The 17,071-nt window shown below is 36.7% G+C and overlaps 1 protein-coding gene across 12 annotated transcripts in view; it reads right to left on the reverse strand.

Moving 5' to 3' along the window:
- Positions 1 to 17,071, reverse strand: part of SCN8A (sodium voltage-gated channel alpha subunit 8) — a 172,229-nt gene that overhangs the window by 45,320 nt on the left and 109,838 nt on the right. For all 12 annotated transcript variants that reach the window (XM_039862211.1, XM_039862210.1, XM_039862215.1 and 9 more), the window contains 2 exons: positions 6,978 to 7,110; positions 540 to 778 (listed from right to left, as the gene is read on the reverse strand). In XM_039862211.1, the coding sequence (XP_039718145.1) occupies positions 540 to 778; positions 6,978 to 7,110 (372 nt within the window). The remainder of the gene's footprint in view (positions 1 to 539; positions 779 to 6,977; positions 7,111 to 17,071) is intronic.

Consider the following 17,071-nt stretch of genomic DNA (forward strand, 5'->3'; position numbering starts at 1 on the left):
TGACAGCCCAGAAGTTGGACTGAAGATAGAAAACAGACTCTAATTAAAAATTTCCCATAGACAGTCCCCACATAGATAATTAATATGACAGTGCAGGCAAATTTATAGTTACATTTAATGCACTAAAAGAGCTCTCCTATTTTGTGGTGGTTGTCACTGAAGGTGAAAGGGGAAGTGATTTGCTGGAGCGATGCAGGAATCAATGTGAGAAACAGAACAAGAAAAAAAATCCCAAAAGTCCTTGGCTCAGGTTGCTGAAACCAACCCACTGTACCATGCCTCCCATTCTGTCACCATGGTTGGTTTTCTGCCAATAGCTCCTAAATGACGTCTTCTAAGTTCTGCAGAAAGAGGAAACAGCCAAGGGATCACAACAGTGAGCAGAAGTGGCTGGGGCCACAGCATATGTGGAGACATTTGTCTTCCAATTAACTATTACTTTCTTTTCAAATCAACTCCAGCTTTCAGTATTAGAAAAAGATGATCTACAGGCGAAATATGTTCAGGTCACAAAATCAAGAGACAGTGCTCTATCTTACCAGATTTCCTACGGACAAGACATGTTCAAATTGTGGCGTCATAGGATGGTGCTCCATTGCCATGAATAGTGTATTTAGAACAATGCAGATGGTGATGGCCAAGTCCACAAAAGGGTCCATAACAATCAAGTTCACAATCTCTTTTAGTTTTATCCAGTAGGGGTGACACTCCCAGATGAGGAAAGTATTGGCAAATTTATACCAGCATGGTGGGCACTTTCTCTGAGATTCTTCCAGCTCTGTAGTGAGTAAAGAACAAAGGTGGCCCCTCAATCAAAATAAGAAAAGAAAGGAGATAGCTACAAATTCTCACTGGGGCATTATCACTGTTATTAACATGAGAACGAAAAAGGTGGCGACTTCCTGAGTGTTTCCCTGTTATCCTTCTCTCAAAGGGAGAGAAGAGGCATGATCAGTACCAGGTCACATCCATTCTAGGAGTATAGCATAGTGGTTAGAAGCTTAGCCTCTGGAGTCTGACTCTCAAGTTCAACTGGCTTCAACACTCACATGTTGTATGATCTCAGGCAAGGTATTGATTCTTCCATGCCTCAGATGCCTCCTCTGAAATGGCACTTACTTCATAAGTTATAGAACTAAATAAGTCCTATAAGGATTAAATGAGTTGATGTGTGTAAAGCAGATGGCACAGTGCCTGGCACAAGGTTAAGTCCTCAATAAATGGTATTGTATTATACATTGTATCATTAATGTATTATCAGAGAAGCAGACTCTGATAATCAAAAGCACAGACTCTGAAGCCAGACATACCTGGGTGCAAATACCCAGACACTTGCTAACTATGGGACCCTGATCAAGTGATTTCAATTTGCTGAGAGAATTAAATGAGCTAATATACATAGTGCCTCAGAACACCTTAGTATTTAGTAAGTGCTACAGAAACATTTGCTATTATTATTATTATCTATACAGCAGAATCAGTATTGTCAACAAAGCCACCATGTAGAATGTATCTCTTATGTTCCCAAAGAGGTATAAGTCAATGAGTTTATAATTCCCAATTCAGTTAGGAATGTAAGTCCCATTCCTTTCCCGTTTTCTCACTTTCTTCCTCTTTCTCATCTCTTCTTTCCCTTTTTTTTCTTTCTCTCTTGCCCTTTCCCACTTTCATTCTTTACTTCTGTTTATCTTCTTCCTTTCTCCTTCTCTCAGTCTCTTTCTTCTTTTCTTTTTCTTTCTCTTCTTTTGTCTTCTCCTCTCTGTCTCTTTCTGTCCATCTCCCTCTTTTAGAAGCAGACCTGTTAATTTTTTTTCCAAACAAGATCTGGTGTAAGCCCCCATATGTGAAATAGATAAACCAGGAATTGCCCTAGCTGAGGCAGGAAGAAGAGTTTGGGGCCCAGTCCAACGGATTTCTTCCTTTCCTGAGGTATTTCCCCAGAATCCTAGGACTCTGATAAACACAGACTGAAAATCACTGCACTAGATGATCTCTAAGGTCATTTACAAAGCAAAGACTAAACAGGATAATTAGACATTTAAGGCAGAGAGCCATTTAGCTGGCAGCTACAACCATTAGGCACGTGGCCCTAGGTAACAAAGCTCTCCTCAAACTGAGTATGAAATATAATAGCTAGGATTACAGAAGTCCACGGACCTTGATCTAGAAGGATGTTCTTTAAGAGATGTAACTTTGCAAACCCATCAGCATAATAATCCTTAAAGGCAAGGTACTGGTTCTACAGGGTTGGCTATAACTGCATCCCACTTCTGCCCAATTCTGCTGCCAAAACCAAATCAATCAGGGAATAAAAGAATTTCCCAACATTTCACCAAGAACAAGATGGCTGCCTTCAATTAGTCTCCTTCCCTTTTCCAACCAGTTAGATGGTGCCCATGGCGATGGCTTTATTTTAGGTGGGGTGCTTTGGTTGGGTTTCTGATTGGCTCCTTGGTTGCTAAGAAAATGGTTGCCTTGGTTTTCAGATTTAAGGGCCACAGTAAGTGCCATGTGGGAGTCTGCGTGGGAAAGGAAGTCTGTGAAGAAAATTTGCTTTGGCTTCTTCCTCATAGAACTCCCTCCCTGCCCAAGGTAAATTTAGTTTTCTTCCCCAAAAAAGAAAATGAAAAGGTTCTCTTATTTCCATAAATTCTTGTAGTACATATTTGGAAATCTGGTTCCGTTCCTTTTTTATCTCCTCCCTTTTCCAAATGTCTGCTGCTCACCAGCACATGGAGGTTGAAGCAGCTACTGTTCACATTTCTGACAGGTGACACAATTGTAATGTTTGATAATGAATTAGGCTCGAAGTCTTTGCCAGACAGTAAAGAGGGGTTTCCCTGTCCTATGGGGCACCAAGAAGATTCCTACAGGGATACTATAGATCTCTTATCCACCTTTCCTGAGAAGAAAAGATCCTTAAAATCTCTTCTGTTCCACTCAAAGTAGGATAACGTGAAGACTCAGGAGCTAGAAAAGGTCAATTAAGTGAATAAGGAAGTTATAAAGTAGCTCACAACTTTGCAAACTTACGGGACCCAGATGCCTGGAATCAGGGAAGTATTTGGTCTGGGGGAATGGGTTAATATATGGAGAGTGAGATGTCCAAAGGTTTATGGGGTTTCCCTTACTTGGCTCCTGGACATTTTCAGAGACGGTACTGTAGGTCTCAATCTCTGGATTACCAGGAATTGTTTTCAGAGAGGGCTTCATAATTCCACCAAGATGGTGGTGTAGAGGAATTTTCACTCAAAAGGCTAACATTATAATCAGCTCTTTGTTCTGCTTCTGTAGGTATGCTTGACGTATAGGCCATGGGGCAGGGTGACTTTGAAATGAACTAAAGACTCATCCTCCCTTTTGCTTGTTCTATCTAAATAACAAATGTAACTGTCTGCAACCCATAGCAACTCTTGAGCTTTGTAACTCTTTATAACTGCCTGGAATCCATAGCAACTCTGGCACTCTGTAACCGCCTGAGGACAAATTAACCAATTGGCCCATGCCAACTAAGCCCTATAAAAGCAAGGTTGCCCCTGAGCTTGGGGCCCAGATCTTCAGAGCGCTAGCTCTTCTGGGACTGCCGGCGTAATAAATCTGAGTTCTCCAACTCTCCTAGTGGTGCTTGGTTTCTTGCCAGGCTGATTTTTACAACATTTCTGCAACAGTGGCATTAGAAGATGATGAGGTTTCTGAAGGACAGGGCTTCTCTTAATTCAGCTCCAAACTTTTAGGCACCTACAATTTGTTAGGCAGTGGGAATACATTTATGAACAAGAGTCCCTATCCACTCAGAGCTTCAGCAGCACCAGGAAGGCAGATATCAGAGAAGTAACTGACACTGATGCTTGCCAGCTGAATACAAGAATGAATAAATAAATTGTGGCAGCAAAAGCTCTATCCAGTTACCACTGCAGAGGAGTTTCTGAAACTGTTTGACCTGAGAATCAATAACACAAAGTACCATCACTGCTTCCTCATTTTCACCAACTCTTGTTCCTTCTCCCACATCTTTATTGCTCTGAAGAGAACTGAAATTATACTATTCTCTGCCTACACCCCATCTCCAGTCCTTTGAAATATCCCCAAAGTTCATGGCTTTGCTGACTTTGAATTCTGCTGAACTTATTGGATCCTGGTGAGCATGTTTACAACAGGAAAGGGGGTAAGGCAAAGAAGGCAGGACTTTCTCATTATTTATAGTATTCTGGAATTCTCCACTGTGGTTTCTAAATCATTAAGTAGGTAGGAGCCTGCTTCTTTGGTTTAAAATAATAATAATAATTTTAATCTTTGGATTAAAATAATGTCAGAGTCTCTTAACTGTAGTTTTGAGAAGCAGAAACAATTATTCATTCAATGCCGGCTTTTCCTGTTGTACCAATCATTAAATCCAGAGAGACCGGTGGTTAAATAAGAATAGATCTTTCTTAATGGCCTTTAGTTCCCTCTCACAATATTTAGCTCCAGCCATTCAGCATTCTTTGCTTATAGCAGTTCTGTCTCATCGGTTTTAACAAAGGGAGTCAAATACTAGGAAAGGGGACAGGAGGACTATTTGAGCAGGAAAGGTACAGGCAATGTGTACGTTAGGGCTTAGAAAAAGGCAAAAAGAACTGGAATGGCTTCCTACTCAGGAACGCAACCATAACCATCTCTCTCTGTGAGCTACTCTTGCATGTTTTTTTTTTTTTAAATGTATGTGCTGGTGGGTGGAGGGTAGAGAATGAGTGTAGCAGGACAGAAAGAGAAAGAGGAGGACAGGGAGAAGAAGAAGAAAGGGAACAGAGAAATACAGTGTGCTCCAATGGTTTATAACCAACTCAGTAGAGGGATGAAAGCACTAGGCCTCCAGAAGGAATCCTACAGCACTAAAACTCCCCACCACTCCAAGCACAGCAAAATTCCATGCAACAAACATTCTTTGAGCACCTACTTTTGCCAGGCCCTATGCTAGGTCACTGAGGTAATCAATAAATAATTGTTGCATTGCACTGGCAGTTCTCCTGTTATAATATCTTTGCCAATAATAAAATATGCCTGTTGAAGGTTGTTAGTTTTCTTTCTCAATTGTCATAAATACTCAGAGAAATTTTGTCTTGGTCTCCAACTGAAGAATAAAATTAACCTAAGTTCTTAAACTAAGAACTTCCAAGTGTTTCTTATCTTGGAATTCTTATGATCTGCAGTTATTTACCTGCAATCTCGAAGTATAAACTTAAAAGATGTTCTATCAGACAAGGCCCTTAATAGGACTGAAGAAAACAGGAATAAATGAAGTTGTCCAAGTGGCTGAAAGCAGTTAGTTCAATATTCTTTTTACTTTTTACTTCTCCAGGTTAGTCTAGGTAAAGTGTAACTCTTTGACTATATGTGCGATGTAAACTCTCCAAGGGAGTTCCTTTCTAGGGATTCTCCCTTCACCACAGATGCTCCTGCCCAACTCCCCACCTCCCGCCGCACACATACACAGAGCAGAGGTCGTGTTGTGTTTAAATGACTCAAAAAATAACACAAGGATAATTTTGAATCTCCTTATCTCAGGGACACTGCTTATTGTTGGGCTAGCCTGGGTGTCTGAACTCTGATGAACAGACATTTGAGACCTCAAGAATAGTCTTGAGAAGTTGTACCTAAAGAATAGTACCTAAAGAAGTTGAGGTACATATATACAATGGAATATTATTCAGCCATAAAAAAGAATGAAATATTGACATTTGCAACAACACGAATGGACCCTGAAGGAATTATGCTAAGTGAAACAAGTCAGACAAAGAAAGAAAAATACCATATGAATTCACTTATATGTGGAATCTAAAAAAACAAAATAAATGAACAAACGAAACAGAAACAAATTCATAAACACAAGAACAAATTGATAGTCGCCTGATTGGGAGGGAGGTTGGGGCAGATGGGTGAAAAAAATGAAGAAATAGAGAAATACAAATTACCAGTTATAAAATAGACACGGGGAAGTAAAGTAAGGAAGTAAAAGAATATAGTCAATAATACTGTAATAACCACATATGGTGGCAGGTGGGTATCGAACTTACTGGGGTGATCCCTTCTTAAGTTACGTAAATGTTTAATTACTGTGTTGTACTCCTGAAACTAATATAATATAGTATGTCAAATGTAATTGAGGAAAAAAAGGAATAGTTTGGATCTATAATGGGACAACTCAGCTAAATCAACATGAACCAAATGAAGAAGATTTATGCAAAATCAATGAGAATCTTGTGAGAAAAAACGCATCACCTCCAAAGAAAGCCTGGAATGAAGACCATGACTGGACAGAAGGCTGACACCTGCTGGGGAAAGTCCTCAGATAATTCCTCAGCATGCCGGGCTGTGTCATAGAGGAGCCACCTAATACTGAGTTCAGGCACTGACAGCAACATTACTGCAGACATGCTATGAATCAACGGTGGCTGCTCTTTCTCTGTGGCACAGAGTGCTGAAGGAAGAGGGGTTTCAGCTTACACATCAAATATATTTATGGATATGTGGGGATGTTTGAAGAGAGGGAGAGTTAGGTACAATCAAAACGAACAGTACATTCATCCTTAAGGGAAAACCAATAGGGTTATAAGTAGCTAAAAAGGAAAAAAAAGGTATGTTTTGGGGTAGAGGGCATGATGGGGATTCCATCATCTTATATCTTCACAGTTCTTCAGTCTACACAGCACCCCACTGGCTCCTCATGATGATGATTACAGAGACTTCTTCAGATTGTTTAGCTCACATTCCTTCATACTTCCTACCTATCTGTGTGCAATACTGGCAGCAGCTTTGAAGTCCTTATTAGATTCTCTGTATGCAGATTTGGGATGCCGGTTGCTACAACCAGTAGACTATACTCTAAAGCTCAGAGACAATTTTTTGTGAAACTCAGACCAAGGGACAGAGGTTATATTTACCATGCACACTACGTATTTATATCTCAGCAGCTTGGACTGACATCACAGGGCACATACCTTCTACTAGTGTATTTGTAACAACACTCAGTATACTGTTGATCCTGTCCTTTCGCCCGTAGGAGGCCAGTTGGTCCATGGAAACTAAAAGGGATCCAGGGCCTTTCTTCTTAATTTCTACCTCAGTTGTAGCCTGAAAAAACAAACAAACAAACAAACAAAAAAACAAATGGGGTGAGTAAAGTCTTATATAAACATTAAGGCTGGGCCTTACTGGGTTGATAGTCCAGAGTGTGAGCAAGAACATATGCTCTTCATTACATCTTTTAACTTTGATCCTACAGTCCTATTCACCTCAAGAAGTAGAATGAAACAAGTCTGCCATGGGTCATCCTTAGTTTTATAGATGACAAGCCCAAATCATTTAGGTGTGTACAAATCCACAATGAACCCGAGTCTGGCTGGGACCCAAATATCTCATCTGCTCAGTTCCAAACAGAGTAGAAAAACCAGGTCCCCTGGGGCAATGCCATTAGAAGTAGACCTTGAGTTTTCCTTTCCTCATTTCATATCCACAGCATTTGACTAGAATTGGACAAGATAAGTCAAATTCACCTCCATCTGAAATTTCATTAAGGGTCAAGTTCCTGATCACACTGTGTGTTACAGACACTGTTTCCTCCATGTGTAGGAGCACCATCATTCTAGCAAACCGTTGCTTCCATATGCCAAACCTGGGCCTGTTAGCAAGTTCAAGTTCTACCCCAGATCTCCTCCAAGCCATTGTAAAGAAGTATGGTAAGGTTTAGCTATCTAAATTAAATATATCATATCATATATGTTTATCTTGTCCTTTTAAAATTTTATTTTATGAGTTAACCTGCAATGTTCAAATTCCCAACCAAAGAAAAAGAGCAGAAAGTACCATCGAATAGCTATACAAAATATTTTTTACATGCTCCATGGGCAACACTGGTATGGCAGAGGGTCTCTTAATGCCCCTTGTTTGTGCTCTTGGTGCCAACTTGAATATTCTACATCAAATGAGGATTAATGGGGTGGCTGGAAACCTAGCTTTCTAGTAACCATGCTGTCCATTTTAACACCTTACCCATGTAAAGTTGGCCGTCCCGTCCATGGTGAAAGTAGGAGGGCAGACAGTCACCATCACTCAAAGGATAGGAAAGAGATATGTTTGTACAAAGCTAGAGAAGTATCTGTCTGACTAGTACCAGAATGAGCCTACCTGTTTTGAAAATAAAATAATTATCTCAGGAGAGCTATGTCAGAAAGTCTTTCTGTCCTTATATATGTTTAGAATTTAAGAACCATAGAGAAGAAAGTTCCTAGCAGATCATAATCTATCTTACCGCAATGTTTCATAAAACTTTCACTGATTCAGACATTTGGTTCGCCTTAGGGTTTTATTTGATTAGCAGAAGAAATAGAAAGGAAAAGAACTATTTCTTTGGGAATTCTTGGCTGCATTGCTATACGAATCTCTGTATATGTAAGAATGACTTGTTAACCATTACCTCAGGTCATGATAAGGCATAGTTCTTTGAGAAGTCACTTTGGGTTACAATTCCCAGCCAGATATACATGAAATTTAATAAATCAGATAAACTACTACATTTTAAAAATGACAATCATCTTAAAATAAAAAGTCCCCATTCAATGGACACTCTTATTTCTGGCATTTATCAAGTTTAGATTTTTTACTGAGCGGCCCTTCTGAAAATCTGCAGTACATGGTAGATAATCTTCATAATGCTGACCCTAAGATACTATAAGATTCAATGTACTGGTTGATACCTCAAGAAGGGTTGAAACTGCATTTAATGTAGCTTTTGTACTAAGTACATCTTACTATTTTCTGGGCTTACTGGATATAACAAGATAGAAATTTTTCAGATTTTAATAATGTCAACCTTAAAAAAAATTAATGAACATTCTGTCTAAAGGACCTAGTCCAATCATTAGATTATCACTTAGTGACACCTATTTGAAAGCTAAAATAACTTTTAGCTTAGATTTTTTAAAATTCACATAAAAAATTCATTCCCAAACTTACCATTAAGATGGAAAATAATTTATATCTTTCTATGTAAAATGAAAGTAAACTGTAAGAGGAATATGTGGAGATAACTTCTATAACATTAAAATTTGTTCCATAATGAGATGTGTTACAGAATATATCTTAATTTTCAAAAAAGAAATAACTGAAAGAACAAACCAAAAATGAAAATTTCAAAGCCCATACTCTGGGAATTTTAGAGGGTAAAAAGAGAAATTCATTATGTTATCTTTTTACATAGGCAAGAGCATTTAGCATAGATACAAATAACTGGTTCCATAAAAAAAGTCTAATATAACAAAGATATCCCAAAAAATTCTCATATATTTGTAAATTAAACCAAACTTCTAAAAATTCATTGATCAAAGATGAAATCACAAGGGAAATTAGAAAGTACTTTGATGATAATGAAAACAATACATCAAGATATATGGGATGCACCTAAAGAAAAATTTTACAGCCTGTAATGGTTATATTAGAAAATAAAAAAGATAGAAAATCAATGTTCTAAGCTTCCACCTTGAGAAATTTTTAAAAAGATTAAATTAAACCCTAGGAAAGTAAATGAAAAAAAGTAATAAAAATAGGGTGGAGATTAATGAATTAGTAAATGGACAAATAATACACAAATAAATGAATGTTTTGTTTTTTTTTTAAAGAATAATATTGATAATTCCTCTAGCAAAACTGATCAAGAAAAAAATGAGAAAACACAAATTATAATTTCAAGGAATAAAAAAGGGAACATGACTACAAATCCTACAAACATTTTTAGGATAAAAAGAATATATTGTGAACAACTTTATGTCATTTCATCTTGGATAAAAGGGACAAACTTATCGAAACACACCCTATCAAAACTGGTAAAAAAAAAAAATCAAAACAGCTCATATTAATTAAAGAAATTATAATAAAAAACCTATTACAAAGAGAACTCTAGGCCCAGATGGCTCCACAGATGAATTCTATTAAACATGTGCAGAAGAAATTATACCAGTCTTACAAAAATTCTTTCAGAAAACTGAGGGTAAGGGAATATTTCTCAACTTGTTTTATAAAGTTAACTAACCCTGATACTAAACCCGACAAAAACATTACAAGAGAAGAAAATGAGAGACCAATATCCCTCATGAACAGAGATGTGAAATTCTTAACAAAATATGAGCAAATAGAATCCAGTAATATGAACAATGAATAATACATTATGACCAACAGGGTTTGTCCCAGGGGAGCAGTTAATTTAACATGATGAAAAAAGTCAATGTCATTCGTCGTATTAATAGAATAAAGGAGAAAAACCAAATGATTATCTCACTGATGCAGAAAAAAAAGCATTCAACACATAATAAAATTTCTCAGCAAGCCAGGAATAGAATGTAGCAGCTTCAATCTGATAAAGAACTATAAAACCGACAGCAAACATTAGACTTCTCGGTGAAACATTAAAGTTTCTTCCTCTAATACTGGAAACAAGAAAGAATGTTGGCTTTCATCACTTCTATTCGATGTTGTATCTGAAGTCTTAGCTAGTTCAATAAAGCAAGAAAAATAAATAAAAGGCATAAAGATTGCAGTTGCTGTTATTCACAGGGAATATTATTGTATATGTAGAAAACCCTATTGAATTTACAAAAACAAACAAAAAACAAAAAACAAAAACGAAATCCCAAAGCTAATGGAACCAATATATTATTTTGCCAAGATCACAAGATACAAGGTCAATATACAAAAATCAACTGTATTTCTATATTTTAGCAAAAAAATATTTGAAAATAAAAAATTTTAAATTATACCTTCTATAACTATCAAAAATAAAATATGAAAGAATAAATCTAATAAAAGATGTGCAAGACTCCCACTATAAACTACACAACTTTGCTGAGAGAAACTTGAGAAAACTTAAAAAAATGAAGATATATGTCATATTCATAGATTAGAAGATTCAATATAATTAAGATTCCCATTCTTCCCAAAATGACCTGTGGTTTCAGTGTAATCGCTATCAAAATTCTAGACTTTTTTGAAGAAATTGACAAGATGATTCTAAAATATATAAAGATATGCAAAGGATCTAGAATAGGAAAATCTTTTAAAAAAGATCTAGAATAGCAAAATAATCTCATAAGATTATTTAATAAAATTTAAAAATATCTATTTGTTTGGAGGGCTTACCTTATCTCATTTCAAGACTTATAAAGTTATAATAATTAAGACAAATGTAGTACTGGTATAAACATAGACAAATAGGACAAGAGAAGAGAATAGAATCCAGAAACAGACTGACACATGTACAACATCAATTGATTTTTGACCAAGGTGTCAAGTCAATTCAATTGAGAAAGGAAAGTCTTTTTAACAAATGGTGCTGAAAAACTGGATATTTATCCAGGTTGACTCCTATCTAGTTTCATACACAAAAATTAATTTGAGCTGAATCGGAGACCTATTTTAAAATCCAGAACTGTAAAGCTTATAAAGAGAAAATACCGTCATGATCTCAAGGATCAGCAGAGATTTCTTGGACAGACGCAAAAAATCATCATAAAAGAGGAAAAACTGACATATTAGACTTCATTAACATTAAAAATTTATATATCCGATAAACAACTTGTATCCATAACATAAAAAAACAAACAAATCAATAATGAAAAGAACAACTCAGTTAAAAATGGGCAAAAGATTTGATTAAGAAATTAACAAATGAGGATAGACGAAGCCAATAAGCATAGGAAAAGATGCTCATCACTAATCATCAAAGAAATGCAAATTAAAAGCATAATAAAATACATTTTATGCTCACTAAAATGCTAAAATCAAAGACTAACACCACTGAACAATAGATATGGAGCAACTGGAAGTCTAATATATTGTTGGTGGGAGTATAAAAAAATGATGTAACTATTTTGGAGAGCTGTTTGGCAGTTTCTTATAAAGTTAAACATACATTTACCATATAACCTTGGAATTTCACTGTGAGGTATTTATCCAATATAAATGGAAACATTTACCTACAAAAAGAGTTGTACAAGAATGCTCTTGGCAAGCTTTTGCGTGCTACTAAAAACTGGAAACAACCTGAATATGTATTGACAGGAAAGTGGATCAACAAATTGGGATATATTTATACCATGAAATACTACTCATCAATAACAAGGAATGAACTACTGATACACTAAACAACATGAATTCATCTCACAAACATCCTGCTGAGTGAAAGAAGCCAAATATAAAAACACATTTTGTGAGTTCACAGGAATGAAAGAAAACTAGTCTATGGTGATACAAGTCAGAAGTGGCTGCCTGGAAGAGGGAGGGAATTGATTAGAAAGGGGTATGAGGTACTTTTGGGAGAATCTCGTGGTAAACGGGTTTAGGGGACAATTCTCAAATAGTCAGAGAGCTCCTTCTCCACCTTGGTTTTACCCACAACTTTGGTAACTCTTGGGTGAGGGTTACCCAACGTACTACTGCGATACCGATTATACAGGGGGATTCTTTTGAAAAAGAATATGGAATGCAGAATGTATATATATATGTATACATATGTACAATACAGATACATATATATGACCAAAATGTATCTGTATTGTGAAAATAAATGAAGATCAACTAAATTAAGAAAAACAAGGGCTATTTATTCTGAGCTTCACATACTGAGAGAGCCACCACCACGTGCCTTTTGGCAGAGACTCAAAAGCAGGTAGAGCAGTAGGAAAGCTTTAGAGTGGAAAGAAATGCTTCAGGTATGCCCTGATTCAAGGCTACTGGCATGGATAAGCTGGAGGCTGGTTAACTAGAAGTAGGGCATCCTATGTGATTGGTTAGCAGTGCATATTTGGCTTTCTCTGGTTTGTTGGTCCTACCTTGGAAGCATGGACAAAAATTAGAAAAGCTGTCAGTTAATCAAGCCCTAGCCATTTGGGGCTGATAGTTACAGAAGTTACTATTTAGCTTCCTGGATTGTCCACAGAGATAGCAATTTGGCTTCCTGCAAATTTGACTTACACATTCTAGCTTCCTGAGTTATTTACTGTAGATAAGGGGGTTGGTTCCTTGGGCAGGTTGTGAGTGAAAGTTTTATTTTCATATTATAATTGAGTTGTTGTCCTTTTGTATATGCAGTCTCTCAATATGTGTCAGGTCAGATTGATTAATGGAGAGAGAGAGAGCAAACATACATTCATCACTGTTAACTGCTTAAGACAACATAAACTAAAATCGCCTACAAAGAACATTAAATAAACATGCCAAGCACCAGTTGGGGGCTAAAGGAGCATCCAAAGGAAAATACATCTGTACTACTAAGAAAATCTAATCTGTTAAAATCAAGTTATAAAGAATACTAGGCTGGGTGAGTAGTTCCTGGAAGTCCCACCTCCCTAAGCAAGGTTTTGAAAGCTGAGACTGAAAGTCCAGGTACTTTGCTATTGTTTGTCTCCTCCCTACTCCTGCTTCTGTTCAATTTTTACAAATTTAAGACAAAATGCACACAACGTAAAATTCACCATTTAAACCATTTTAAAGTGTACGATTCAGTGGCTTTTAGGATATTTACAATATTGTATAACCATCACTACTATCTAATTCCAGAACATTTCTATCACATCAAAGAGAAACGCTGTACCTGTTAGCAGTGAATCCCATGCCCCATTTCTACCCAGCCCCAAGCAACCAATAATCTGATTTCTGTCTCTATGGATTTGCCTCTTCTAAACATTTCATATAGATGGAATCATATAATATGTGGCCTTCCTGCACTTAGCATGTTTTCAAGGTTCATCAATGTTGTAGCATGTATCGATATTTCATTCCTTTTAATGGATGAATCATATCCCATTGTAGGGATGTATCACATTTTCTTTATCCAGTCATCAGTTGGTGGGCACTTAGGTTTTCATATTTTGGCTATTATAAATAATAATTTTATAAATATTTACATACAAGATTTTTTGTGAACATGTTTTCAGTTCTCCTGGGTATATCTCTAGGAGTGGAATTGCTGGGTTATATTGTTACTCTATGTTTAATTTTCTTGAGTAATTGCCAAACTGTTTTCCAAAGTGGTTATACCATTTTTTATTCCCATCAGCAATGTCTGTTATTGTTTCTTATGTCAGATTATAGCCAATTGAAGAGAAGAAAACCTGGAGTAGGTACTCTCTTATGTAAAGCAGCCTCACAGTCACCTTCCACCAAGACCTGCTCGGGATTCTGTGACATATATACTTCTGCTATTGGCTCAGCTGCCTAATTCTTTCACCTAGGATGTGGGAAAAGGGCTTTTCCTTCAACCATGCTGTGATCCAAGGACCAGAGGAAAGATCACATACTTTCCCGTCCCCTTCTCTATCTCTTCAGGCTTTTTTTTTTGGTAAATGGAGGTATATATTTTTTGCTTCTTTTGTTTCATTTTTTTGGGGAAAGGAGGCCGAGAAAGAATAAATTTTTAGCCAGGAGCCTCTGCCTTTTTAAAATTTAGCCTCTAAGGAGCCTTGGGGCAAAACTATCAGTAATGAAGGAAGCAATCAAGAACCTTAATTATGTTCTTTGAAAGTTAAACCGAGTACATAGTTGTTCCATTTCTCTTAACCCAATGCAAAGTTTATTAGAACATTTAGCCACTGACTTCCAACTTCCCAAATTGTAGCTGTCTTCAAAGAGATATCCTGAAACATCTGTAGATGGCAGATTCTGCCCACATTTCTATAGATCTGCCCAAAAAAGCTCAACTTGCTATTGATTCTAAATTGCCTTCACATGGAAATGCATTACGGGAAATCTACTAGCCAATCAGCTTTCTTGGAACTAAAATTTAGAGCAATTTGGAAGTAGCCTTAGAACCTAGCTATTTATCTCTGTTCAAGCCCTTCTCAAATTTTTGTTGTGTTTTGCTTTTAAACAATTGTACAATAATTTCTCTTTCTCAGACAAAGTATCTTTAGAATCTTAGAAGGAAGCCCATCCTTTCCAAGGCAGACAATTCAACAGAAATCCTACTCTTTATTTCTCAGGGCCAAAAAGGCCAAAAAAATTATAGGGAAAGAAATAGAAACTGGCTTTCTGAATACCAATAATGGGCCCAGTCACATGCTTCATATTTTATAGATGTTATTACATTTAATCTTAACAATAGCCCTATAAAAAAGTTCTTTTTATCTCTTGTTTTACAGATATGGAAATGGGCTGAGAGAGGTTAAATTAATTTCCCAGGATCACATGAGTAAATAAAGAACTTGGGCTTTAGAATTAGTATAACATAATGGTTAATGGTTAACACTCTAAAATTGGATCGTCTGGATTTGAATCCTAATTCTACTGCTTACTGTGTAATTTTTGACAAGTTCATTTCTCTAAGCCTTAGTTGCCTGCTCAGTAAAATGCAGACAATGGCAGTATCTATCTCATAGGGCAGGGGCTGTGAGCATTAAATAAGATAATGCTTGTACATTTGTAAGCTAATGTATCCTGATTTCTGAATTATGAGTGTTTTTGGATTGTCAGTGGCCTTCTTTTTGAGTGAAGAGCTATGATTCTCACCTACTTTTCTAGCTCAGAGATAAAGACATGGGAAAAGTGCCCTTATCCTTTGCTTCACCAAAAAGTTAAAATTCCCAAACTATCAAAAAATATCATCACTCAATCACAACTGAATAATTAACTAAGATGTGACATAGTTTTGATGAGACTCTCATGAGGTGATGTCTGGATATCTTTTTTTTTCATAGAGAACATATTTCTTAATTTGAGACTGAAGAAAAAACACAGTTGTGGCATAGCCTATGCATTAATATTGTGTGAGACCAGCTTAAAGACCATCAGCGGCTCCTACACTAATCTACAAAGCACGAGTATATAACTGGAAGCACTCTATAATGGTTCAGGCAAAGGCAAGTTAATTTGTGGCTATAGATGCATCCAAAATGTTTTGGCAATAAGAATCACTTCATTCCAGCCCACAGAGGTATTAATGGCTCATCTGACCTGGGCTGTATATAACATTATTGATAAGTTGTGTCTTTCTCAGATAAATGACTGTTTTCTCCACTTCCCAGAGGAGCTAATATTTAATCAGTCAGGAAGTTCTCTTTGGCATCAGGAAGACCCTGGTTCAAATTCCATTTCCACAAGTCACCAAATCTCTGAGTCTCATCTGTTAATAAAACATCTATCGAATAGGGCAGTTATAAGAATTAAATGAGATCATGCATATAAAGTGCTTAGCAGAGTATAGTAGGAACTCAATGTATGGTAGCTATAAATATTATGCCCACTGTAGAAAATTGGAAAGAATAAAAAGAAAGAGAAAAGGTCACCAATAACTTATCTTCCCAAAGGCAACCACTGTTAACTTTTAGTCAGTCATCTTTTTTCTATATGCAGTTTGTCTTCATGTAGATCTGATATCATACCACATAAACTATATGCATTCTGTTTTTGTTTTGTCTTTTTGGCCTATTAATGTAACTTAGATATTTCCTCACACCATTAACGGCTAGGAAGTGCTTCTATATAGTGTCTAACAAAAGTTTTTCCTAGTTATGAAGCCCTTGGAAATGATTCCTACCTCATCTTCCTGCTACTTTGGGATTCTGACCTCCCGGTCTTGGGAATGGAATGTTCAAGTCTGCCACCATCATCACTTGGGACCACAGCAAAACATCTCCTAAGTGCTTACAGAGTGTTGAGTGTGCTTGAGTGTGCAGGCTCCAAAAAAACCTGAAGGCAGCACTGTAGTGCACAATGTAAGGTGGTAGAAAGCCTTACATTCCACAGCCATCTGCTCAACTGCTTCTCAAATTTTTCTCCCACACAGTACAACAGAAGCTGCTAAAAAACCAAAAACAAAACTCCCAAACTTGCTCATGTGCCCTAAGCTGAAGCTGAAGCTCCTTCTTCCTGGATACCTTTTCTAATACCTTCTCTTCAAAGAATAAGATGTATTGCTAGGCTTAAATATTTTTTAAAAAACTGCTAGGATATTAATATTTAATTTGGTTCTAAGCATTTGAGTTGCCCAAACTATACTGTCTATGCTAACCCATCCCTCATTCTCATTGATATCATCTCTCTTTTTTTA

The sequence above is a fragment of the Pteropus medius genome, unplaced genomic scaffold, assembly GCF_902729225.1.
Source record: "Pteropus medius unplaced genomic scaffold, Ma_sr-lr_union100, whole genome shotgun sequence".
Taxonomy (NCBI): domain Eukaryota; kingdom Metazoa; phylum Chordata; class Mammalia; order Chiroptera; family Pteropodidae; genus Pteropus; species Pteropus medius.